This window comes from Panthera tigris, chromosome D1 (genome assembly GCF_018350195.1).
Source record: "Panthera tigris isolate Pti1 chromosome D1, P.tigris_Pti1_mat1.1, whole genome shotgun sequence".
Lineage (NCBI taxonomy): Eukaryota > Metazoa > Chordata > Mammalia > Carnivora > Felidae > Panthera > Panthera tigris.
In genome coordinates, this window is record NC_056669.1 from 46557616 (window position 1) to 46585315 (window position 27700).

Consider the following 27700-nt stretch of genomic DNA (forward strand, 5'->3'; position numbering starts at 1 on the left):
TCCCAGATAAAACAAAGAGGAAAAAAGTCACACACACGATTCATTCTATTTAACACAACCAGCAATACAACCATCGCTCAAACCATGAGGTAGCGACAGTACAAAAAGACTGGCGCGCATATGCACACCCACACATGCTCACAATACGCCAACTACAGAATACACACAGAAAATGCGTTTACAATCTTATTACAGACAAGGAAAAGACCTTTTTTTGTTGTTTAGAAAAGGCATAGAAATGGCCTAGACGTTTTAATAAAATTATAATTAAAACTTGGAAATTAAATTATATATGAATGACTTATTTACTTTTTTCCCCTAGCACTCTGTGTTTGAATGAAATGATCTTGTATTACAACAGAAGGGGAAAGGATTCAAGCGGTGTTTTATCACCAGTCTTAAAATTCCATGGACATGCAGGGTAACTTTAAGATTTTTCGTAAATTTGGTATTTAAAAGATCATTTCTGAGAGAGTCGTTTCACTGGAAGTGGAAGCTAGAATATGCAGGGTTGAGAAGTGAGGGCGGAGAGAGTAGACCACTTCTTGATAAATTCGGGGTTTGTTATTTTTGCCGCTGTTACTATGACATCACTGGAAAGCTGAAATTACTCCCACTCCGGACCTTACTGAACTCTCGCGATACTAGAGCTCAGTGGAGCGCGAAACGCCGTGGGAGGGGCTGGGGTAAGATCAACCGACTTCCGGCCAGGCCGTTGTCTGGGTGGCGCGGTCGAGTCATCGTTGGGCCTCGCCGCTTCGATCTCCTATCCCTTCCCCCCCACCCCCCGCCCCAGCGCGGGGGGTCGACCAGTCAAGTGGCGCGGGAGGCGTCTCGGATCTTCCCCTTCATTTCGCTGTGGCCAGCTACCTGGCTCCCCGCGCTGGGGGTCTGGGGTCCTTGGGGGCCCGCGAGGCCCGGTCTGAGGGGCCGGGGCCTACGTGGGCCCGCCGCTGGGCCCCATGAGGCATAGCCTGACCAAACTGCTGGCGGCCTCAGGCAGCGACTCCCCAACCCGCAGCGAGAGTCCGGCGCCGGCCGCGACCTGCTTGCTGCCCCCGGACCTGACCCGGGCGGCGGCGGCTGCAGCGGCGGCGGCGGAGGAGGAAGAGACGGCGGCGGCCGGATCTCCCGGCCGCAAGCAGCCGCGCGGCGACGAGGGCGAGTTGGAGGCCGGGAGGGGGGGCCGCGGCGGCGTGGCCGTGCGCGCGCCCTCGCCCGAGGAGATGGAGGAGGAGGCGATCGCCAGCGTCCCCGGGGAGGAGACGGAGGACATGGACTTTCTGTCCGGGCTGGAACTGGCAGATCTTTTGGACCCCCGGCAACCGGACTGGCACCTGGAGCCCGGACTCAGCTCGCCCGGGCCTCTCTCGTCGTCCGGCGGAGGCTCGGATAGCGGCGGTCTGTGGAGAGGGGACGACGACGACGAGGCCGCGGCTGCCGAGATGCAGCGCTTTTCTGACCTGCTGCAGAGGCTCTTAAACGGCATCGGAGGCTGCAGCAGCGGCAGTGACAGTGGCAGCGGCGAAAAGAGGAGGAGAAAGTCCCCAGGAGGAGGCGCGGGCAGCAGCGGCAGCGACAACAACCAGGCGGCGACAAAGAGTCCCCGGAAGGCGGCGGCGGCTGCTGCCCGTCTCAATCGGCTGAAGAAGAAGGAGTACGTGATGGGGCTGGAAAGTCGAGTCCGGGGTCTGGCAGCCGAGAACCAGGAGCTGCGGGCCGAGAATCGGGAGCTGGGCAAGCGCGTGCAGGCACTGCAGGAGGAGAGTCGATACCTACGGGCCGTCTTAGCCAACGAGACCGGACTGGCTCGCTTGCTGAGCCGGCTGAGCGGCGTGGGACTGCGGCTGACCACCTCGCTCTTCAGAGACTCGCCCGCCGGTGACCATGACTACGCTCTGCCCGTGGGAAAGCAGCAGCAGGACCTACTGGAAGAGGACGACTCGGCGGGAGGAGTGTGTCTTCATGTGGACAAGGATAAGGTGTCGGTGGAGTTCTGCTCGGCGTGCGCCCGGAAGGCGTCGTCTTCTCTTAAAATGTAGGGTCAAGTAATCTGCTCTTTATCCGCGTTTACCCCTTTCAACTCCCTTACACCATGTAAAACACCTTAGTGGGACATCTTCACTGGACACATTTCAGAGGAGGAAAACAGTAATATTGAATCTTTAAGTGTTTAGCTAAAAGCATGAATGTGACACTGTAACCAACTCCTAATGATAACATGTGACTATTAAATCTCTCTGACAGTTTCTTTTTTAGGTGATTTCCTTCCTGCCAGGCTCCGTTGTAGGGGTTACAGAACAGTCGTTCCCGCCTCACAACCTGGTAAGGATCCATCTCTTCACGTAACGCTCATGCTCTGCTGCTTAGTCTACTTTAATGGGCAACATCTCAATATGTGTGTGTGTGGAGGTTTTTTTTTTTTCTTTTTTCTTTTTTCTTTTTTGGAAGGTGGGAGGGGAAATCTAATTTGGGCCCTGTCCACCCTGGAAACAGACTTGTGCTGGTCAATAATGTATTTAAGATGCTTCTTCTGGTTGAAATAGCTGTTAATGTGTCCCCTTGTTCAGACTTGCGTGTACCTAGCTCTTCTGTCCCCAGTGTGGACATGGCCTTGGATGACATCGGTTCCAACTGTACACTGAAAGCTGCTAATAGAGATACAGTTTGGAGACAGTGAAACAGGTGAAGTTGAATGGAAGTTCCGAGTTGTACAAGGTGCAAGTTGGAATTCCAATGTTAGAGCAACTTTTTAGAGGCTGACAATAAGTATTTGGGGCTTGCACAAATGTGATAGTTATTTTGCTGGAGATGACAGAAATGTCTTAAATATTTGGGAATGCCATTTAGTTTTCAGAAGGAGATGTAGAAATACAAAGTATTCAGAGTAAAAGATTTTAATATCTCACCATTAGAGAGGTTGGAAATTAACATGCATATCTGTGTTATTGAAGGAGGAGTAATAATGGTTAATGAAATGTTTCTTTGAGGACCAGCACAGTGATTACCTTATCACTGAGTATAAATAAATTGTTAAACATTTTTACTTTTGTTGTATTAAAATTTTAGGTTAAATTTATGTATGATTAGATATTGAAGGTTGTGAAATGTGAATGAAAACGTGTAAAGTGAGGCTTCACAAAGAATCTTACTCTCCTAATTTCAAAGGTTTTTGTCCTATTTAAAAATAATTTTTAAAGTTGAGTGGTTCTGGCTACTCAAGAACACGATTGACACTTTTTCCAAAGATGGGACATATTCTTCCCTTGAAGTACTGTATTATCCATTGTCTGATTGTATAGATTCAGTTACTGTGTCCTTCAGTGTAAGAGGCATTAAGAAATTCTTTGTGAAACATCACTGTTTGATAAAGTATATACATATTTAGCATCCTTGTTTTTCTTTGTGCTAAAGTGGATACAGCTGTTGGGGCAGAAGAGACGGGACCAGCTGCTGGCCACATTTCCTGCTTTATTTTAAAAGGTAGTATAAGAAATGAGGAAAAAGAGGTAATATCAGGGCTTCTGCTGTCTTTTATTTTAAAATGTTCATAATTAAAAAGTATTTTCCAGCAGTCCAAAGATGTAAGTTATCTTACACATAAAATGTTTTGTTGTTATTTGGTTATAAAAATGGAATCCTTGTTCTTGCACAACTGTAAATGTTTTGTTGCTAGATAACACAATTTGAGACCTAACTTGGTCTCTGGTTTCCAGTGCATTACAGCATATTTTGTAAAATCATCTACTGCACTTGAGCATGAATGGGTAATAGCCAAACTCACAACCTGGAGTGATGAACCTGCTTATACCTAAGTGCAGGAGCAAGCCCCTCACAATGCAGCTGCATGGATTTTTAGTGCCTACTGAATTATATATATATATATATATATATACACACACACAAACCAAAAGTAGTTGGAAAAATTATTTGAAATGACTAATTTGTGCTATCTCTATGGAATATGTTAAATGTAGCTTTTTGAAACAGAAGCCTTGAATTGAAATTTAATTAATACTTGAACATTTTGTATATATTTCTTTGTATATAATTTTGTGCAGTACCAATGACAAAAATATGGTGTCATAATAAAACCAGGTTTGTTGATCTTTCAGTTATGGGCTCAAAGAATTTATTCATCTCTAACATGACATTGGAAAATAATGGATGAAAATAGGAAAAATGATTATTGTTAATGCTGACTTTGGGTCTTAAAAGGTTCTGGAAGCAGTAAGTGTGTTTTTCTAAAATACCATTCCCTTGGAATATTTTCTTCCTAATGTCATTGCTTGTCCTGCATTATTTGAAGTTTGGGGCTGGGGAGAAATAGTAGTCAGAGCTTTCTGAATTGGAATGCTTTGAAAATTCTAAGTGTAGATTTTTAGAATGTCATTTTATAAATGGCAGTTTTTGGAAATACTTGAGTAAGAACTTTTGAGAATGGAGATTAGTATCACCTATTTTTAAAGCTGCTTATTTAGGTTACTTACGTTTTAACTGTCTTTTCTTAGTTTCCATTTCATTCTCCTTTTTTTTTTTTTCCCCTAATTTTGGTGACTTAGTGATTTTGTCATTTTTTACATCAACTTCATGGTCTTGTTTTTACATGGTATTGCATGTATTTAGGACCTAACAGGGGCTTTAAATAAATTTGATCATATTTATGTGTAAGCACATTTTACTGTAAATGTTTGGGTTTCTGAATTTACAACAGATCTGTTTATTTCAGTATGTAGTAAACAATATCTTAAAGTGTCCGATTCACTACTTGTTAATTAAAAAAAGTTATGATTAATATGAAACTGTTGTCTTACTATTTTTAGAAAATTGTGTTCTGAATGATTAGTAGTTGGATAAAGGAGATTTCTGGAATATAATAAGGATTGTTTTGAAATTTTAAGGTTTAGCTCTATTTACTGTAGTGGTTGAAAACAACTTAGTATTTGGGAAACTTTTTTTTCCCTAATTGCCTCTATGGCAAAATGATACAGAATTAAAGAGGTAGTTTTTTTTTAATATTTGCCTTCTGATGGTGACAGGAATTCATACATTAATTGAACTAACACATCATATTGACCTCCTATTTCTGTCATATTGACTTACTGTTTCTGCACTTTCTTGACCAGTCCTAACTAAAAAGTCCACATTTGTTAAAATGTCGTCACACCTCTGATATAATCCGACAAAAAGTGTTCAAAATATTTTAAATATTTGTGCATTTTGTAATCACTAAATTAATCTCTCTCTCTTCTCTTTAAACAGCTTAGCAGTGTCTGCAAAAACGAATCTTTTCCTACAACCTGTTAACTGACTGGACTGATGGTAACAAAGTAATTGTGGGAGCCATGTCGGTCAAAAATTTGGCATCTGCTGAAAAAAATGAATGCCATATTCAAGTTCCCAAATTACTTCTGTACTGATTTCACTTTCCAGATTTCACTTTCCAGAAATGGAGATATGAAAAGATTCTCTGGAATCCTTGAAAGACTTAATAGAAATACATGAGACTAAGTTAATTTTGGAACAAAATCATACCCTTTTGTCTTTCATGGGAGTGATCAGTTCTTGCATACCTTTTAAAAATTGTAACCATTGGAGAAGAGAATTATAGTATTTCATCAAGGAATAATAGAGTCTTTACACAATCAAGAGCACATTCTGTAGAATTACATTTAGTGGAGTAGAATTACATAAACAGGCCATCAGGGATCACAAAGCATATCATGAGTTTGTATTTATTTCCTGGAAATTGAGAGCTAATCTGAAGTATAGGCTGACCTTGCTGAGTAGAATATAAAAGTTAATGTAAAGTCTTTAACTATAAAGAATAGTCTTTTTAAATAGATGCATTGATTTGTTTTGTGTATCTGAAAAAATTGATTATGATTAAATATGTGAGTAGTTAATTACAATTCAGGGTAATAGGATGTTTGGATTCTGAGGTTTTGGCTTCTTGAGTTTTCTCTGAGTACTTGACACTTTCTTGAATATTTTGAGGTTTCTAACGAATGGTATCGTAGTTTCTACTGTTATATATTAAAATTTCTCTAGTGTAACATAAGGGCTTTAGTAATCTGGATGATGGGAGTGTTTTTTTTTTTTTTTATGCGGAATGTGATTGTTTTACTTAATTGAAACATTTTTCCAGTTTATTACAAGTGTGAAAAAACACTCAAAACTCTGGATTGTTTTATTTCATTTCATTGGATTATGTTAATACATTATTTAGCTCAGTCTGGTCTAGACTGAGTCATTTTATCTTACTGACTCATTGGGAAGTGTGTAGATCAGAGAGGTGGGAGGGGTAGGAGAAAGCCAGAATGAGTTATCATAACTATACAGTTTAGTTATTGTATGATATTATACAGAATTTATTAAACCCACTGTTGCTTGTAATCTAAGTATATTCAGTGCCTGTGTTGCCAGGCAACATTGAGCATGTGTAGTGGCTTATACTCAACTGATGGATATTCCTACAGTTCCAACAGTATAACTGGTTGTATTTCTACAACCAAAGATTTGGCATTAACACTAGTTGGTGATGATTAATTACTCCTTTGATAGAACAGAGTGGATAACTCACTGATAATGAGTAATTACCTTTAAAAATACATGATTACCTAGTTCAGCATTTTGAAGTTCTAGTTTAAGGTCTCACTAATTTAGTCAGAGTTTTAAGTTAAATAATCTGATGATTCTTAAAAGTTGAGTAGGTACTGGAATACTTTTAAGTGTTTACTTTTTCCCCCAGACTCTTATTAATACAAAGTGTTGAGACCCTCCCAAATGTTTATATTTCTGTATTTTACTGTGTACTTTTTTCTTCAGAAACCAGGTAGTTAACCCTCTAAGCTAGGGATCAGAAAGGGGAGGGTCTTCCATTAGAAACTTGTAGAATGTTTTGTGTGGCCGGCATAGTATTTTTCATATATTTGAACTTGAATACCTCAATCCTCTGTCTGGCAGTCACTCGTTGTCTTACAATACCAGATAGCTCTCAGCTCTGATCTGTTTGTAGTAAAATGGTCATTTACTTTCAGTTTTGAAATGTAGAAAAATTAAACGAGGTGATTTAAATTTTATTCAGAAAGTCACCATCTTTAGGAATATAAATCATGCAGTATCAGGGAAAAATTGATTTTTAAAAAAATATATAGGTTGGTTAATAGAATGTTGTTGCTCATGAACTTGCCTTTTTCATTACTTTGGTTACTGATAATAGTGTTTTTATTCCTACTTTTTTACCTTCCTCAATTTGTACATTCAAGATTTCTTAATTAGAGCCATTTCCCCCAATTTTTAAAAAGAGACCAGTTTACAATCGACTTTAATAATTTTTATAGTTTTGTTGACCCCAGATTATTTTTTGCTGAAAATTATTTTGCTTAATTTTCAATCTGATTTAAAAATGTAGTCACTAATGGTATTTTGAAAAATTGCGTCGTTGGGATAATATGCAGTTTGATTTTTGTTGGTGGCCCAACTTTTCTTTACACTGTGCCTCCAAATGCTATATCTTTGGACACCCACTGCAGTCAGTTTCCTAGACCGTCTGGCTTTTAATGTGCTATGGTTTGGGGTTTACAATGTAATATGAGCCTTCTCTCTTTCATAAAGCCAGATAACTACACCAAGTAAGTTGTAAAAGACAGACTTAAATAGTTGGTTTACTATGACTGAACTGAACTATTAAAAGCTCTCTAAGGGTAGTGTTCTTAAGGTCTTAGCTACAAATGACTATTTCCCTAAATTGTAAGGAAGACCACAGCAAGTTTACATGTCATTTACCTGCCCCCATCCAAGTTTTGGTAAAGTAGATTTGTAGCAACAGATGTAAAATAACATTGTCTCTTGCTTATATTGTCCATTTTTACTAATTGGAAAGATGATCTAAAAATATATATGGTAGAGGACGGAGATGTTAGGAAGTAATTCTTTTTGGTTACAGACACCATTGTAAACTCTTGTATGGATTTATAGATGGTATTATGGTAGAAGTGTTTCAGCACAAGAAAACAATTTGTACTGAGATACCAGTTTAGTTGTCAGAGGCTTTTGAATTATCCAGGTTGATTGCGCCATTCTTTTTCTTTAAGGAGTCTAATTTAGTAATATGGATTTCTTATTTTTGAAGTCAGGAGTTTTAATTTTTGCTGTGATGAGTAGAACTCTCCTTTAAATAAAAATGACAGAATGTAAAGTATATAATTTTGGGTCAGAGAGCTTTAAATTTTTTTCTTAATGTTTATTCATTTTTTGAGGGAGAGACAGAGCATGAGTGGGGGAGGAGCAGAGAAAGAGGGAAACACAGAATCTGAAGCAGGTTCCAGGCTCTGAGCTGTCAGCACAGAGCCTGATGCGGGCTTCAAACCCATGAACCATGAGATTATGACCTAAGCTGAAGTTGGATGCCTAACAACTGAGCCACCCAGGCACCCAAGGGTCAGAGAGCTTTAAGTAAAGCATATTCATTATAGAAAACTGAGAAAATACAGAAAGGAACCAAAAACAAAAAGAAAAATCACCACTAATTCTCTAACCCAGAGAATATTCATAGTAAAATATAGATTTCTTTTGCTTTGTAATTGGGATCGTTCTATATATAAATTTGTTAGGGAATACATTTTAAGGTACTTGTTGAACATCATCTTTCTGAAATATTTAAAATGAATTTTGAATTTTGTTAATTTTGTTTGAATTTAAAAATATTTAGCTGTACTGCTTTCTTCTTTGAGGAGACCCTGAAAGCCTATTTCACTCATGAGGCTGCATTTTCTAGGTAACAAGCTAAATTAAATTCTCCTTTCATGTAATTAAGTAGCGTAAGATTATATAACAGATACATCACTATATTTGAAAGGAATAAATAAGATGCTTGTGAATATGTTGTAGGAGGACACTTTATTTGGTAAGATTGGCTTGTTTCATAAGGGAGTGTTAGTCTAGATCCACACCGTTCAGTACTGTAGCCATTACTCACATGTGGCTAAAAACTTTAATTAAAGGTAAAAATGCAGTTTTCCAGTTGCACTAGTTACATCTCAGCCACATAAGGATAGTAGCTAGTTACCATGGTGATTTAGATGCTTTCACTTAAGAAAATAAAGAAATGAGATGAAAAGTTTTAGGAAGAGGAATGTAATACGTCACTTAGAAAATTTAAATGATCTGTCTTAGGAAATGAGGAATATTAGATGAGGCTATTTCAGAAAACAAAACCGGGAGCAATAGGAAGAGTGTTCTATTTAAGTGCTACTATTTATGTCAGGTGGTGGGTTAGTCAACTTCCATATATTATATAATACCAATCTTGAGTGAGGTTACTGTTGAAGAAACTGAGGACCAGAGAGGTTAAGTTGCTCAATTTACACCACACAGCTAAAAAAAAAAAAAAAAAAAAAAAGTCTGGGTATGTGACCCCAAAGGGTTATCCCATACTAGATGGAATCTTCAAAGGTAGGATTTGCCTTGATCTTCCAAGAACATAGATATCCAGAGATAATTAAGATGACTCTTTAAATAGTTAACTCTGTCATTCTATCACTGTATTGGCAATATCAACATATCAGCTCCAGCTGAGCCCACCATCTTTAAGACTGTAAGAATTGATCCCTCTCTGAGGAAGGTCGTTAAATATGTTCTAAACTTCTATGGATTAATAATACCAATGGAAAGAGTGAATTGGGAAAACGGAAGTGTGAGTAACATTTGCTGTAGTGAACTGATCCTCATCCCTGCCTCCCATTTTCATTCCAGCTTGGATTCTTTATGAGGCCTTCAGTTAAAACTGCTGTAAGGCTATTTTTCCTGTATTATGGACCAAAATATGCTTAATGTAAAGGAGTGGAGCAAGTGAAGTGAAAGAGAACATTGGGCAAATTAAAGAAGTTACACTCTTGTTTAAAGGGATGGCCCTTACTGATATTCAGCCTTGTGTTCCCTTGTGTAGTCTTAATGTTATCGGTCCCAGAACCGTACCTCGTGATAAATTAACAAATGTATGTTTATTCATACACTAGACATTTATTCATACATTACAGTTTTATTTTTGTGTACAAAGTTGTTTAACAATCACTGAATTTCTAGGCCAGGTTCAGGTAACTGAAGAGCCTTTATAACTAATTTATATTGTCTAGATCCAAGGTATGCTGCAAACATGGTCTGGAGCAAAATGGGAAATAACATCTTTCTAAAGACAGGTTTAGAAATTCTAGTCCAGTAAGTTAAGATGTTTCCTTTTTCTGGTAGCAGGGCTGACTCATACCTATAAGAAAACATTGAGACATTCTCTAGAAAAGACAGTTGTATCAAATGGTACAGTATCTATTAATCCCAGAAGTCTTAAGATAAAACTAGTTTAGGTAAAGATTAAGGTAATTCGGTTATTCTCTTTGATGTCATTAGTCTTTAAAACTATACTTTTGGGTTTTTTGACCCTTTATCCACTTTGCCTCTGAAGGCTCATACAGCTTATATTGCTAGATATGAATTCATCAGAAAATAACTGCAATATTTGGCTTACAGCTAGCCATTTTGTGATGGAATTTTTCTTTAATGAGCTCTCATGCTTGGCAGAGTAATGTTTGCAGCTTTGTAGCTGGCATTCAATAAACAAATTAAGGTTACGAACCTATATACCCAAGAGGTATAGTGGCATCAATTTCTAGAACTGTTTTCAAATTCTTGAGAAGTAGTCATTTATATATTTTTGAAGTTTTTCAATGATTATGAGGAAAAAAAAGAATCCTACCTGGCTGCTAGGCCACCATTCACAGGTATAGCCAAGAAAACAGGGTACAGACCACCAAAAACAAGACCAACCAGTCCACCCCGTGTTATGGTACAGGTTTCACAATTCAAATCACCTAGGAAATAAATCAGTTCTAAAATGAAGGTCATGATAGTCAAGCAAACATGATTTTAAAAATGCAAGCTTATCTTAAATGTGTCACAAAGAACTCAATTTTCAGGCAGCAAATACAAATCTACAAGGCATATTAGAAGGTATAATATGTATGGATAACCTAAAATGGCCATGAATAACGAAACCATCTTAGGAAAAATAATTTGTTTTGAACTTGAATATAATAATCTCAGTTTGCACTGCTTCTGCTTTCTGCACTTGTATTGGCAAACCTGAGGTAATCTGTCTTCAGGAAACTTGTAACTCATTTTTAAAAAATGATTTGTAGTTCATTTTCTGTTTTTATATTATATAGCTTGACTATTTTCATAAAATTCTTTATTCATTTCCAAATTAGTATAAGCTATTTTAAAAACAGAAAGCTAAATTAATAAGTTTTAGTCTGTTCGGTTCACTGGGTGGTAGGTTTCCCTAGATCTTAAAAATTCTTTCCACAGTGATCATGGGGATTCATGCAAAATATTCATCCAGTTTAAACCAATTTGGAACACTTAAGAGAATTTAAGTGGACTATCTCCCTTCCATCTGACCATCACCTGCAGTAATAATATTTTTATTTGAAATCAGTCAAAAAATTTTCATGATTAGCCATACAGGCATACCTTGTTTTATTGTGCTTCATTTTATCATGCTTTGCAGGTAATGCATTTTTTTTTTTTAATTGAAGGTTTGTGGCAACTCTGTTTTGCGTAAGTCTGTAGGGACCATTTTCCCAGCAGCATTTGCCCACTTCATGTCTCTGTGTCATATTTTGGTAATTCTCATAACATTTCACACTTTTTCATTATTGTTACATTTGTTATGGTGTATGGTGATCTGTAACCAGTGATTACCACTCGTTCAAAGCTTAAATGACAGCAATATTTTTAAAGTACATGCATTGGTTGTTTTAGACATAATGCTATTGTACACTTTAAACAGACTATAGCATATTGTAAACATAACTTTTATATGCACTGGGAAACCAAAAAATTCTCTGGATTTTGCTAAAACATTCACTTTATTGCAGTAGTCTGGCTAACCTGCAATATCTCCAAGGTATGCTTATACTGAAAGCACTCAGCACATACGGTAAACAATCAAAAGGAAATGAAGTCTCCATATATTTGTAATTCTTGTATATATATTTAGTGCATTGGGAGATTTAATCTATAAAGGGTCTTATTCCCTTCAGTTTTTCCCCCCCTTTTTTCCTCTATACAATTTTTTTGAAAACTAAGGCAGCAGGGTGCCTAGGTGGCTCAGTCGGTTAAGCGTCTGACTTCGGATCAGGTCATGATCTCACGATATGTGAGTTCGAGCCCCACGTCGGGCTCTGTGCTGACAGCTAAGAGCCTGGAGCCTGTTTCAGATTCTGTGTCTCCCTCTCTCTCTGACCCTCCCCCGTTCATGCTCTGTCTCTCTCTGTCTCAAAAATAAATAAACGTTAAAAAAGAAAAAAGAAAACTAAGGAAGCATTTAAAAAAATTATACATATTTCTTTAAGTATTGTGGGAAAGAACTTAGCTAAAGAAAACTATAACTGCTATGAGTGTGCATTTCACTTGCATAGAAGACTAACTTGTTATATGAACTGCCACTTTACACAGGCTAGCAAGTTTCAGTCTTATCCATGCACCGACTAAAATATATTAACCTGGTGTTAATATTTAAGGATTAATGTAAAGTGCAAATAATATATACCAAAGCAAACTCTGGTGATAGTGAAATCGAATTTACCTGTATTCAAAGGTAGATTTACAAAACCTTTGTAAGATGCATGCGCAGTCAAAAATGGGATCACTGCCATTGGTAAGCCAGCAGCTATACGAGCCTGTGTCACGTTTAAGATGCGTCGAAAAAGACTATTTGCTATTAGACCACAGAGAGCAGCGTTAAGTCCAATATAAACTGATCCATGTTCAAATAGATTCCTGAATGGTGAGAAAAAAAGAGTAACTTTTTTTGTGTGTTCTGTCCAACAATTCTGGTGTAAACACGACAGAATTATAGGAATAACAGGATACCACATTTATCCCTTAGAGCTCCGTAAAACAAAAACCTTTTAGAATAATGTTTTATATATAGATTTTTATTCTAAGGTCTTTTGAATTTGTTCAACAGTTAAGGATAGAGTGATACATTTAGATCTTGCTGAATGGACTTTGTGATTTTGCATGAGACAGTATAGAAATTTCCCACAACAATGTAACCGGGAAGAGCTTCTGAAGGGTCTTGTGAATGCCTCTTTGGGCTCCCACAATACCCAATACTTAACTCTAGCACAACAGATGATAAGGTGGATCTATCTTACAAATACTTCTATGTCAGGCTTCCCCACCAGTCTTCAAGTAAATAACTTGAAGATAATGGATACAAAGATATATTTGTCTTGTTTTCAGTAGCACCTGACACCTAAAAGGCATTCATTAAGGTGAAATTAATAGGTTTCCTTTCACTTTACCCGGAAGGATTAGAATCAGGATAGGGAGGTGGAGGAGTACTAATATTTAAGGGATATCCTATGTTAGGTACTTTACAACAACCCACTGAAATAAAGAAGAAATTGATGTTTTGAGCTAGTAAGTGGTAGAATTGGTTTTTAGCCAAGGTATGTATGAATTTTAAAATGCATGTTCTATGCTTTCTTTAGTTTTGGAAAAAATAATACCTAAACTTATTGCTGGATACTGAAAGTACTCCAAACTCTTTAGCCTACCACTTTTCTACCACCTGCCTTGCCATCTACAACACAGGCATCAAACTCTAAAAATTTCTCATCATTTATTTAGCCAGACGACCCACACAATGCCCCCTAATTTCTGTGGTTAACACTCATCTTAAAAAGCTTTTCTAGGAATTCCTAATTGAGCTTCCTACATTGTATAAGGCATTACTTTTCTTACCTGTCACTCTGCAATCATAATAGTGCTTGTCATTCAATCACTGAGTACCTATTACACGCAGCAGACTTGATGCTGGAGACAAAAAATTATCTTCTACCTTCAGTGTTTTCATAGTTTATTATTGGAGGATGAAAGACATGTGAGCATGAGATAAAACAAGTCTATTGAAATGGTAATGGAAGTATAAGCGAGAGGCAGTTTAGAAACTTAGGGTACACAAGATATATTTAAAAAGTGAGGAGAGCCTAGAGAACCTACCAAACAATAACAGAAAACCCATGAAAGTGAAAGACCTATGTATTTTTGTATTTTTGAATAGCAAAGTTTATGGCCTCCCAAATTTTAATTTCTTATGGTTTAGAGTCACATTTTTTAGTTAATAATTCAGTACAAAACAGTTACTATCTAGCAGCTCCTTTGCAAGTCAGTTTTCCAAGAAAGTGCCTATATTACTAGAAACTCATGACTGTTTAGCAAGACACACACAAAACAACTAGACAACATGAATGAAACACATGAAATAGAAGATCACAATTAAGTGGCAATGAAATATATGGTACATAAAATTATTTTGTAGATCAGAAAGTGAAGTTTTTGATATTAAAGTTTCATACACCTCAGGACTTTTCAAATACCTATTAAACATATCTAATGATAATGCAAGACCAGGTGAGGATTCAAACTTAAGAGAACAAGGATAAGAAAACAGGAACGGGAAAAATATGAAATAAGTTAAAGATAAGGAGACACTGTCATCTGCCCTGTTCAGGTGCCAATGCCTGAGAGCAATTTTTACTTCCAAATTAAAGCTTACTTACTATGCAGTTCCAGCTTACTTCCCCACTGTTTCTGCATTCTTATTTGGTGAAAGTCCCAGTGAGATAGCCTGCTCTTTTCAAAGCTGCCACCACCTATTATGTCAGTCTTTCTGGCTCTCTACCTTACTGAGCTGGAAACACGGACACAAGCCCTTTATTGCTTGAAAAGTTCTGTTACCTCCCTCAGGAAAACAACAAAAGGACGTACAGTGTGTGTGTGTGTGTGTGTGTGTGTGTGTGTGTGTGTGTGTGTGTGGTGGGGGAAGAGCTGTAGGATATACAGCTTATGAAATCTCACCAAGTTCTTATTGCTGCCCTTGGTCTATAGGTTCTCTCTTGTTGGGCTAAGTAGCAGCAAGACTGGAATTTACTCAAGAATGTATCTGGAATTTACTCCAAAATGTATTTCAAATCCACCTTTTTCATGTCCAATGACCCCACCCCTACCATCACGACCTACCAACATTACTATACCAGTTTTCTTACTGGTCTTAAATTTCTCTCCTACCTTAAATCTAGTTCCCCAAAGCAACTGGAACGTTCTTTAGCAATCATTCCCTGCTTATAACTCTTCCTGTTCCTTCAATCTTATGCCCACTTCCCTGTTTTTCAGTAACACTGGTTCCTCAGGTATGATCAACATTTTGCTACCTTGTGGCCTAGGCATATGCCATCCCCTCTGCCTGAGATACTGTGTCTCTCTCCTCCCTAGGCTGGCTCCCCTTCATGCTTTTGGCCTCATAATTTCTCTTTAAATGGAACCTATTCAGAGAGGTCTTCTTGCTATAGAAATGCACTATTCAGTGCTGTCTTCAGAGATACTCTGTTTCCTATATAGCCTTTTTCTATTTAATAATATAGATCTTTAAGCCATGATCTCATTTCTCTGGCATTTCTTGTCATGTGTGTCACATGGCACTCTCTTGGACTGTAAAACATAGTTCTAGAAATGAACTGACAAGACCATTTAATTTTTAAAAAAAAAATTTTTTTTTAACGTTTATTTATTTTTGAGACAGAGAGACAGAGCATGAACAGGGGAGGGGCAGAGAGAGAGGGAGACACAGAATCTGAAACAGGCTCCAGGCTCTGAGCTGTCAGCACAGAGCCCGACGCGGGGCTTGAACTCAAAGACCGTGAGATCATGACCTGAGCCGAAGTCGGACGCTTAACCGACTGAGCCACCCAGGCGCCCCCAAAGAAGACCATTTAAAAGCCATCTTAAAGGTCTATTATTTAGATGAGTCTATAAATGTTCACATCTGACTATACTCTCACCCAAATGGAAAAATTGCTGAGCACTATCATATAATTAGATATGTCCAAAGGCATGAATTCTAGCCTTAACTTCAAGCAAAATAGTTAACCTCTCCTGGTCTTGGGTTTTCTCAGTAAGGCAAGAAAATGAACTCAGTTTCCTTCTGACATTATATGTTTATATTCAAATCAAATAAATGTGAGATAATGAACGAATGACGAAAATCCACCTGGTAAAAGATATTTTTTAATTAAATTTAAATTAAATTACCTTTCTGCTTCTGGGAGGTGGTTAATTTTTCTGGTTATGATATTGAAAATTAAGTCTTCCTTGACAGTATCATCTGGTTCATGATTTTTCATCTTGAGCCTTAAAAAATTAAAATATTTCTCAATAATATGTATCTATAGAAAAACAACAAAAAGCCTTATAAAAAGCTTTATAAATACCATAAATATTTAATTAAAAAATTAGCTATAGCTTGAATTCATAATCTGAAAAATTAATGCATACACACCATACCAAAAAATATATTCTAAGTGAAATAGAATCAGAACACGAAAAGCAACCCATAAAGCTTCTAGGAAATACAGAATAGCTTTATAATCCTTAAAATATTTCTGAATTTGTAAACAGCACTAAACATAACACCTAAAACTAACATTAAGCCAATATTAACTGATTAAAATTAAGAACTTGGGTTGATCAATAGCTACTATAAAGATAAGCCAGTCTGGGAGAAAATGTCTGCAATATATAACTGACAGAGGAGCAGTTAGTACCCAGAATATGTAAAGAAGTTCATATATCAAGAAAAAGGCAAGCAACACAATAGAAAAGTTGGCACAAGGTTTGAACAGGTACTTTCACAAAGAGGGAAGCAAACAGCCAATAGATATGAAAATATGTTTAAGCTCATTATAAAAAATTAAAACCACCATGAGATATCAGTCTGTACCTGGGTTGGCTAAATTAAAACCTCACAATTTCAATTAGTGGCAAAAATGCTGGGTAACTGGAACTCTCATGTGCCACTGGTCAAAGTGTACACTGTACCCACTTTGGATACAACCACTTTAGAATAAAGAATTTGGTATTGTTTAGTAGGTAGAAGAAACATATAATCAATTTCACTTTCAGGTATACCCTAAAGTAGAAATCTGCACACTTTCTCTAAAGGACCAGCTAGTAATGTAGAGTAGGGGGATGGTGAACTATGAGTATTAGCCTGAAGATTTAGCTCATTAAACAAGATTTCAAGGTAGCAGAGTTCAAAGCAAAAGTTCAGAAATAACAGCAAAATACAACACAGTTTTATGAAATTAGATTTTTGTTATACATTTGCTACGAGATTAATTTACAACACTGATTTATTGCTGGGTACCTGTTAGATATAAGACTTCATTTGGAACATGTTGAGTGAAATGAAACTTCATATCCCTAGATTTAAAATTAATAAGTACAATATAGACTTAGAAATTTACATCTAGTTTCCTGGACACAAACTTTTTGAGGGTCTTGGTTATAGTACCATGACAGACACCATCTCTGACCTACAGGAACTTTGAATAATTCTGTTTATGTGCTGGAGGCGCACGTGTGTTGTGTGGATAGATATATAAATTCAGTATATACAGAGAAATTTGGGGCGCCTGGCTGGCTCAGTCGGTTAAGCCACCGACTTCAGCTCGGGTCGTGATCTCGATGTTCCTGAGTTCAAGACCCCTCTGTGCTGACACCGCAGAGCCTGGAGCCTGTTTCAGATTCTGTCTCCCTCCCTCTCTGCCCCTCCCCCGCTCACGCTCTGTCTCTCCTTCTAAAATAGATATTATTAAAAAAATCTAAAAAATGTACTGAGAAAGTGTACGATGTATAATTCTGAAGTAAATTGTTTCCTTAGAAAGTCCAGCCTGCTGCTGGACTAGTTTTCTATTTTATGCTCTGCATATTGACGAGGTTCCGAGTTCTGTGAACTAGCTTTTTCTAAGATGTGGCTATTAAAAGTCTTCCTTAATTCAAAAAAGTTCTGCCATAGCAGCCCGCAGTAGGCCTTTGTATCTGCGTTACTAACAATAAATCCAGGGGTGCCTGGCTGCTCAGTCCGAAGAGCATGCGACTCTTGATCTCGGGGGTCCTCAGTTCAAAGAGCATGCGACTCTTTTGATTTCGGGGGTCGTGAGTTTGAGCCCCACTTTGGGTGTAAAGATTACTTTCAAAAAAATTTTTAATACAATAAAAACAAAAACATAACGAATCCAAGTCCAAGACAATGTCACCTTTAAATCCTACAAACATTTTTAAAAGCTTTTGCCTTAGCTATCTCACATCCCTCAGGATAGCTCTTAGATAGGCAAAGGGCCAAGTGGGGCCTCTGAAAATTAAGTTAGGCCAGGGTCACCCTGGCTATTAGCAGTAAAGCCAGGATTAAATTCAGACGCAGACTTTTTTTTTTTTTTTTTTTCTATTAGCTTAATTTAAATATAAGGTCTTTTCTTCTAGGATGTAAAGTGAAGAGACGATAGGCGTCGTCTCCCCTCCTCCCTCTTCCGACCCAGTCAGTGGATCTCATTCCCGCGCTGCAGGTGAGCGGCACATCACCGCGCTGTACCTCTCTTGGTACCCGAGCATTTACTGCACCCTTTCCCCAGAATGCCATTACCTTATGCTCTGGTCACAACCCTCCTCGGCACGCTGGGGTTCACGCCAACCTTTGCTCAACTAGCCTGAACGCAGCCATCTTTGGCTGACACGTGACTCGGGTCAGGCAGGCGCCGGGTCGCGGGCGCTGATTGGGCTTCCAGCACGGAGGTTGTCTGCAGTAGTAACTTCCTGCTGGGGGAGTTCAGCCGAGGGAAGTGGTGGGCCGCTGAGTGAGGAGTGGGTTTTCGGCGAGCGCGGAGGGTACTTGTTAACAACCTATCCTCCGCCTTCCAGGACAGAGTATGTGGAAATTGTGCAATTTCGGTATCAGAGTGACCGTAATGCTTCTCCTTTCACTGAAAACCTACCTTGCACACATTACTTCAGTTCCTGGCCAATAGAGCCAACCTCATGTGTTGAGATAGGGTATATAGAAAACTGCACAGCCCTTGGCATGCTATAGGTACTGTTAAAAGAAGCTGAGATTTCTTGGCTCCATCGGTTTTTTATTCTCCCTTGAATCTTAAGTTCCCGTGCTACGTTGTGATCTGGTTAAATGTTCCACCACAGTCTGAGCACCTCAAGAGAAGCGAGAGTTTTTTTTTTGTTTTTTTTTTCTGAGGATCTCTGGTGCCCTGCTGAGGACTGCTTATAAAAAAAAAAAGGGTTGGGTGAGTTATGGTGAAAGAAAAACTAGAGAGCGAGAGAGCTAGTGGCTTCATAAGTCAGAACAACTGAGAACCAAAGTCTTGGACCAAGCCTCTGAAGACCTCTCAGTTCTCATCTCCATTGGTTCTTTTTTCATCTATAAAACAGGAGGGGAAATAATACTCTCCTTGATTATTTTGTAAAGTTGTGAGGATCCTATAAAAGTGCTTGTCAAGGTTGCTTTGGAAATCACTGAGCTTTATCAAGGAGAAAGAGGTATTCAAAATAAAGAGGGAAAATTTCATTGGCGAGGTGAGCAGGAGAAGAGCGCCCAAAACTCCTGTGGCTGGGAGGAATTTATCCAATGTCAAATCGTCGCTGGTCAATAAACCAGAAAATTAAAACAGGTCCTCAGATTCCAAGCCAAAAAGCCAGTATACTCCCCACCTGGAAAGTTTCCTAGGTAAAAGGCAGAGACAGTTTGAGAAAACCAGCTTAAGGTGCTAACCGTAACGTCTGTTCGCACGCGTGAGTGCGTGCGCAAGTGACTACTTTGTCTCCATTCTATACTCATTCAAATTTAATTTTTAACGGTTTTAAGCTAATTTTAAAATCTATAAATATTCGTGCTGTACAGTATCTGCAGCATGCCATTCTGAAGTAATAAAAGCAATTTAGTAATTGAGATTTTATTTAAAAAATCAGTTCTTCAACAAGAAGAAACGTCCATTTCATCTAAATTCTCAAATTATTAGCTTAAATTGTTTACTATATTTTCTTATTAGCCTTTAAGTCTGTAGAATGGGTAGTGAGATCACATTTCTCTTGATATCTGTCATTTGTGTCTTCTCTTTTTTTGAGTGTCTGGTCAATCTGGCTAATGGTTGGTTTGATCTTCTCAAGTAACCGGATTGTTTTTTCTTTTTTAAATTTCATTGTGGTTTTTTTTTGGGGGGGGGGCTGTTTTTTTTGTCTTCAATTTGATTGTTTTGTACTTTGATCTATATTATTTATTTTCTTCTTCCTACCTGGGATTTAGTTGCTCCTCTATTTATAATTTCTCTTTTTTTAAATTTATTTATTTTGAGGAGCAGGGGAGGGACAGAGGGACAGAGAATCCCAAGCAGGCTCACACCAGCAGCACAGAACCTGTAATGGGGCTCCAACCCACTAACATGATATCATGACCTGAGCTGAAATCAAGAATCGGGGGCTTATCTCCAAATTCTTTAGGAAGGAGCTGAGGTCATTTGAAGTGAGATCTTTCCCCCACCCCCAACATATGTGTTTAGTGCTATGAATTTCCCTCCCAGTACTGCTTTAACTGTATCCTACATATTTTGGAATGTTTATCATTTCAATTTGGTTCAAAACACTTTCTTTTTTTAATTTTTTTAAATGTTTATTTTTGAGAGAGAGACAGAGAGATAGAGTGTGAGTGGGGAGGGGAAGACAGAGAAGGAGACACCGAATCTGAAGCAGGCTCCAGGCTCTGAGCATCAGCACAGAGCCCGATGTGGGGCTCGAACTCAAGAACTGAACCATGAGATCATGACCTGAGCCAAAGTTGGATGCTTAAACGACCGAGTCAGCCAGGAGCCCCTGGTTCAAAACACTTTCTAATTTCTCTTTGCTTTTTTTCTTTGATCCATGAGTTATTTAGAAGTATGTTTATTAGTTTTCTAATAGTTCCAATTCTCCATGTACCTTTCTGTTAATATTTCTAATTCAATTCCATTGTGGTCACAGAATATACTTTGTATGATTTGGATCCTTTAAAATTTATTGATATTTATAGCCCAGATTCTGGTCCATGTTGATAAATGTTCCATGTTTGATTGAAAATAATGTATATGCTGCTGTTGTTGTGCCAAGTGTTCTAAAACATCAGTTATCACAAATTGGTTGATAGCATTGTTTAAGACTTTTTATCCTTTCTGAATTGCTACCAACTTGTTCTATCAATTACTGAGAGGTTAATGAAATCTCCAACTATTATGGAAATTTTCCTATTGTTCCTTTCAATTCTATCAGTTCTTGCTTCATGTGTTTTGAAGTTCCACATTATATGAATAAATATTTAGGATAAATTGATCCCTGTATAACTATGAAATGACCTTCTTAATACTTGGTGATATCATTTGCTTTGTAATTCACTTTGTTTAATATTAATATAGCTACTACAGTAACTTTTTAAAATTAGTATAAATATGACATAGCTTTCCCCATCCTTTTGCTTTTTAACCTACTTGTGTCTTTGTACTTAATGCAGGCTTTATAGGTAGGAGATAATTGGATTTTTAAAATCTAAATTGACAATTTCTGACCTTTAATGAAGGGGGGTGGTTAGGCCATTTGTATTTAATATGACTTTTATATCCCAGGGCTTAAAATATATCACCTTGAAATCTGTTTTCTATTTCTTCCATCTGTTCTATATCCCCCTTTTCTTTCTGCTTTTGTTTGTTTGTTTTGACTAATTGAATATTTTTTATTACATTTTATTCATTTAGTGGCCTATTACCTACAGTTCTTTTTAAAAATTGCAATGATTGCTTTAGCATGTATAGTACTGTATACACCTGTTTTAGTTTCCTCAGGCTACTATAAGAAAGTACCAGAAACTGGGCAGCTTACAACAACAAATTTATTTGCTCACTGTTTTGGAGGCTAGAAGTCTGAAATCAATGTATTGGCAGGGTTGGTTCCTACTGGAGGTGTTGAAGGACAATTTGTTCCATGCTTCTCTCCTAGCTTCTGGTGTTTGCAGGCAAACCTTGATGTCTCTGGTCAATGCATTGCTCCAATTTCTTCTGTATTCACATGGCATCTATCCCTGTGTCTTTGTGCCTTCACAGGGTCTTTTCCCCTCTGTGTGTGCCTATGTACCCAAATTTCTCTAGTCTAATGAAAATGCTAGTCATTCATTAAGGGCCCACCCTAATCCAATATACCTCATCTTAACTTGATTACATCTGCAAAGACCCTGTTTCCAAATAAGGACACATTCACAGGTACTGAGGATTAGAACTTGCAAATATATTTTGGAGGGACACAATTAAACCTGCAACATCTTTGACTTATCACAACCTATCTTCAAGTAATATTATACCATTTTATGTATGATAAAAGAATGTTACAACAGTAACAATACTTTTTTTTGTACAAAAAAAGTTACAAAGTAACAAATTGTTACAAAGTAACAATACTTTTCTTTATTTCCTCTTGGTCTTTTTGTTATTATCATACATTTACTTCTAAGTATGTTATAAACAACACAATACATGGTTATTTTTTGTTTATTTCAATGGTCATTTGTCTTTGAAAGCATTTTTTTAAAATGTTTATTTGTTTTTGAGAGAGAGAGAACGAGCACACACATAAGCTGGGGAGGGGTGGCACACAAGCCAGGGGTGGGTGGTGCAGAGAGGGAGACACAGAATCCAAAGCAGGTTTCAGGCTCTGAACTGTCAGCATAGAGCCCAATGCGGGGCTCGAACTCACAAGCCATGAGATCATGACCTGAACTGAAGTTGAAGGCTCAACGGTCTGAGCCACCCAGGTTTCCCTGAAAACACTTTTAAAACTAAGAAAATTTACCTTTATCCACATATTTTCCATCTGTAGTACTCTTCATTCTTTTTATTTATTTTTATTTATTTATTTTATTTTATTTTTATTCATTTATTTAGCCTTTTAATTTTATTTTTTATTATAAAATATGTAAATGTTTGAAGACAAAAATTGGGAATTACTATTGGTAATTAGTTGCACATATAGTAATAATTAATTGGAAGCAAAATATTACATTTCAAAGTATGATATTCAAATTATGATAAGCATATCCTTATCAAAACTGTTAGTTTATTTTTTTTTAATTTTTATTTAGATTCCAGTTAACATGTAGTGTAATATTGGATTCAGGAGTAGAATTTAGTGATTCATCACTTACATATAACACCCAATGCTCAACACAACAAGAGCCCTCCTTAATACCCCTTCATTCTTTTTATAGATATTCCATTTGGTATCATTTTCTTTCTACTGTCATTTCTTAGAATGCAAATCTTCTGGTAGTGAATTCTCTCACATTTTTCCAACTCTAAAAAGTATTTAACCTTAGTTTTAAAATTGTGGTAAAAAACACATAACATCAAATTTACCATGTTAACCATTTAAAAATGTTTGGTTCAGTAATGTTAAGTATATTCAGTGTTATGCAACAGATCTCTATATTTTTTCTTTTTTTTTAAGATTTTTTAATGGTTTTATTTTATTTTTGAGAGAGAGAGACAGAGTGTGAGTGGGGGAGAGGCAGAGAGAGAGGGAGACACAGAATGTAAAGCAGGCTCCAGGCTCTGAGCTGTCAGCACAGAGCCTGATGCAAGGCTCGAACCCACGAACTGTGAGACCATGACCTGAACTGAAGTCAGATGCTTAACTGATGGAGCCACCCAGGAGCCCCTATAATTTTTTCTCTATTGAAACTCTATACCCACTTAATACTAATTACTCCTCTCCACTCCTCTCAGCCTTTGGTAAACACCTTTCTACTTTCTGTTTCTTTGGGTTTAGCTACTTTAGATACTTCATATGAGTGGAATCATACTTTATTTGTTCTTTTGTGACTGGCTTATTTTATTTAGTAAATTTCCATCCATTTTGCAGCATGTTACAGGATTTACTGCTTTTTAAAGAATGCATAATATTATGGAGCACCTGGGTGGCTCAATCAGTTAAGCATCTGACTTTGGTTCAGGTCACGATCTCACAGTTCTGTGAGTTTGAGCCCTGCATCTGATGAACTAAAGCCCCCTCACCTTGGGTGTGCCCCACTTCTCTCTCTCTCTCTCTCTCTCTCTCTCTCTCTCTCTCTCTTTCTCTGCCCCTTGTGGGGTTCTCTTTCTCCCCATCTCTCTCTGCCCCTCACTCACTTGCTCCCTCTCTCTCTCAAAAAAATGAAAAAGAATGAATAATATTCCAAGTATGTATATGTAGGTACCACATTTTCTTTATCCATTTATTCAATCATGAACATTGGATTGTTTCATCACTTGGCTATTGTGAGTAATGCTACAAAGAATATGGGTGTGCAAATATCATTTCAAGCCTCTGCTTTGAATGCTATTGTATACACACCCAGAAGTGAGATTATTGGATCATGTGGTATTTCTATTTTTATTTTTTTGAGGAATTGCCATACTGTTTTCCATGATGGCTGCACCATCTTACACTCCTACCAGCATGGCACAAATGTTCCAACTTTTCCATTTCCTTGTCAGCACTTATTTTTTGTTCTTTTGATAGTGGCCATCCTGATGAGTGTGAGAGGGTATCTCATAGTGGTTTTACTTTGCATGCCCCTGATGATTTGTGATGTTGAGCATCTTTTTGTGTGCTTATTGGCCATTTGTGTATATTCTTTAGGAAAATGTCTGTTGAAGTCATTTGTCATATATTAATTGGATTTATTTTGTTTTGCACAGGCTTTTTTTGTTTCCTGTGCTTTTGATGTCACACCCAAGAAATTATTGCCAAATCCAATGTACTGAAGTTCATTTTTCTATGTTTACTTCTAGGAGTTGTGTAGTTTTTGGTCTTTAATCACATTTTAGTCTTTAATCCATTTTGAGTTAGTTTTGGATATGGAGTATGGAAAAGATCCAACTGTATGTATGTATGTATGTATGTGGATATCCAGTTTTCCAAACCCCATTTATTTGAGGAGACCATCCTTTTCCCATTATATAGTTTTGACAGCCTTGTCAATAATCATTTGCCCATATATGCAAAGATTTATTTCTGGAATATCTATTGTGTTCCATTGGTTGATATATCTATCTTTATGACAGCACATCGTCTTACTTACTGTTGCTTTGTACTATGTTTTGACATAAGAAGTGTGAGGCCTCCAACTTTGTTCTCCTTTTTCAAGAATGTTTTGGCTAGTCAGGATACCTTGATATTCCATATGAATTTTAAGATATTTTTTTCTATTTCTGAAAAAAAATGCCATTGATATTTTGATAGGGATTGCATTGACTCTGTAGATCAGTTTGGGTCATATGGATATTTGAACCATACTGAGTCTTCCAATCCAGAAGCACAGGATGTCTTTCCATGTATTTTGTCTTCTTTAATATTTGTAGCAATGTTTTGTAGTTTTGAGTCCATGAGTCTTTCACCTCCCTGAATAAATGTATTCTTAAGTATTTTATCCTTTTCAATGGTATATTAATTGGGTTTATTTTCTTAATTTCTTTCTTGGATTGAGCATTGTTATTGTTATTGACAACTAATTTTTGTGTGTTGCTTTTGTATCCTGCAAATTTGTTGAAATAGTTTTTAGTTGTAATAGTTTTTTTTTTTCTGGGATTTTTAGGTTTTTCTACATATAAGAGTATGTCATTTGAGAACAGAGATAATTTTACTTTTTTCCCCAATTTCTTATCTAATTACTTTTGCTAGAACTTCAAGTACTACATTGAATAGTGTTGTCAAGAGTGGACATATTTGCTTTGTTCTTCATCTTAGTGAAGGAGCTTTCAGTCTTCTACTATTGAGTATATTAGCTATGAGCTTTCCATATGTGGCTTTTATTACATTGGGGTAGTTTCCTTCTATTCTAATTTGTTGAGTAACTTTTATCATAAGAGATATTTAATTTTTCTGTATTGAGATGATCATGTGGTTTTGTCCTTGATTTTGTTAATGAGATATATTACATTGATTGGTATTTTTATATTGAACCATCCTTGTTTTCCAAGTATAATTTCCACTTGGTCATTGTATATGAACTTTTTGATGTTCTTTTGAATTTAGTTTGCCAATATTTTGTTTAGGATCTTTTCATCAATATGAACCAAGAATATTGTTCTATAACTTTCTCGGATCTTTAACTTTTTTTGTTTTAATATCAAGATAATCCTGTAATACTGGCTCCATAGAATGACTTTGCAGGTATTCCCTTCTCTTAAACTCATAGGCAGAGTTTGATGAGGACTGGTATTGATTCTTTAAATGTTTGGTACAATTCTTCAGTGAAGCCATTTGCTCATAAACTTTTCTTTGTTGGGAGCTTTTTAATCACAGCTTCAGTCTCCTTACTAGTTATAGGTCTGTTCAGATTTTTTATTTCTTCATGATTCAATCTTGATGGGTTAGATGTTCCTAGGAATTTGTCCATTTCATCTAGGTTATCCAATTTGTTGGCATATAATTATTGATTGTAGAGACTATTGATAGTAGTCTCTTATGATCCTTGTTAATTTGGGGTCATAAATTGTAAAATCCCTGCTTTCATTTCTATTTTAGCTCTTTGAGTCTTCTTTCTTCTTTTTTAAGTTAATCTAGCACCATCATCAACTAGACTTGGAAGAGAACCTCAGGAAATTCTTTGAGGGCAAGAAATACAAGTCCCTGGATCTGTGGTCCAAGAAGACACATACCATGTGCTGTGACTTAACCGGCACCGGGAGAACCTGAAGACCAAGTAGCAGCAGCAGCAGCAGCAGCAGCAGCAGCAGCAGCAGCAGCAGGAGTGCTACAGAAGGTCAAGGCCTGAGCATCGGCATCAATAAAACAAAAAAATTGGGAAAAAATATGACTATCATATAATCTGATCATTTCACTTCTGGGTATTTATCTGAAGGAAACAAAAACACTATCTCCAAAAGATATGTGCACTCCCAGGTTTATTGCAGTACTTGATAATAGCCAAGATATAGACTCAACCTATATGTTTATTGATGGATGAATGGATAAAGAAAATGTGATATACATCCACACAATTGAATAGTATTCAGCCATAAAAAGAAGGAAATCTTGCCATTTGTGGCAACATGGATGGACTTTGAGGTCCATTATACTAAATGAAATAAGTCAGACAAAGAAAGACAAATACCATTGATCTCAGTTACATGTGGCATTTAAAACAAAACAACAACAACAACAACAACAAAACCAACTCATAAATACAGATTAACAGATTGGTGGTTGCCAGAGGTGGGGGATAAAGGATGCGTGAAATGGTGAAGGTGGTCAAAAGGTACAAACTTTCAGTTATAAATAAGTAAGTCCTGGGGGTGTAATGTACAGCATAGTGACCACAGTGAATAACACTGTATTGTAATTTTGAAATTTGCTGAGACAGTAAATCTTGAAAGTTCTCATCACAAGAAAAAGATATTTGTAATTATGTGTGGTGATGAATGTTAATTAGGCTTATTGTGATAGTTTTGAAATATACACATACATTGAATCATTATGTTGTACACCTGAAACTAATATGTTAATTATATCTCAATAAAAAAGAAACCAAAATATAAATTCTTTAAAAAACAAAACTTCATAATTTATAAAAAGAAACTAAGTAAACAGACTTTTTTATGTGTGAAGAAGAAAAAAATGAAGGGAGTTGTATAATGGTCATCTGTTGTGGACTTATTAATTTGCCTGTGTGACTACCTATAGAGAGGATGCAGAGTCAAAGGACAGATAGGGTTTTCAGTTTGACACGCTCAGCAAG

At 37.1% G+C, this 27700-nt stretch overlaps 2 protein-coding genes across 10 annotated transcripts; one reads left to right on the plus strand and one right to left on the minus strand.

Moving 5' to 3' along the window:
* Positions 1–679: 679 nt before the first annotated feature.
* Positions 680–26779, plus strand: CREBZF (CREB/ATF bZIP transcription factor). 8 transcript variants are annotated; one of them, XM_042959518.1, is made up of 5 exons: positions 680–2038; positions 2248–2325; positions 3415–3483; positions 18385–18467; positions 26518–26779. In XM_042959518.1, the coding sequence occupies exons 1-2, from the start codon at positions 963–965 to the stop codon at positions 2261–2263; spliced, it is 1092 nt and encodes a 363-aa protein (XP_042815452.1). In that variant the 5' UTR covers positions 680–962; the 3' UTR covers positions 2264–2325; positions 3415–3483; positions 18385–18467; positions 26518–26779. The 8 variants fall into 8 exon arrangements, with proteins under 8 accessions (XP_042815452.1, XP_042815451.1, XP_042815449.1 ...); XM_042959517.1 differs by lacking the exons at positions 18385–18467; positions 26518–26779 and adding an exon at positions 4116–8293 and having other exon boundaries at positions 2571–3483; XM_042959515.1 differs by lacking the exons at positions 18385–18467; positions 26518–26779 and adding an exon at positions 4116–8293.
* TMEM126A (transmembrane protein 126A) lies at positions 9986–19675 on the minus strand. 2 transcript variants are annotated; one of them, XM_042959521.1, is made up of 5 exons: positions 18894–19675; positions 16156–16254; positions 12644–12837; positions 10751–10865; positions 9986–10264 (listed from the first exon to the last, which is right to left on the minus strand). In XM_042959521.1, exons 1-5 carry the CDS (start codon positions 18902–18904, stop codon positions 10072–10074), a joined length of 612 nt encoding a protein of 203 aa, XP_042815455.1. In that variant the 5' UTR covers positions 18905–19675; the 3' UTR covers positions 9986–10071. The 2 variants fall into 2 exon arrangements, with proteins under 2 accessions (XP_042815455.1, XP_007079038.1); XM_007078976.2 differs by having other exon boundaries at positions 18545–19675.
* Positions 26780–27700: the final 921 nt, after the last annotated feature.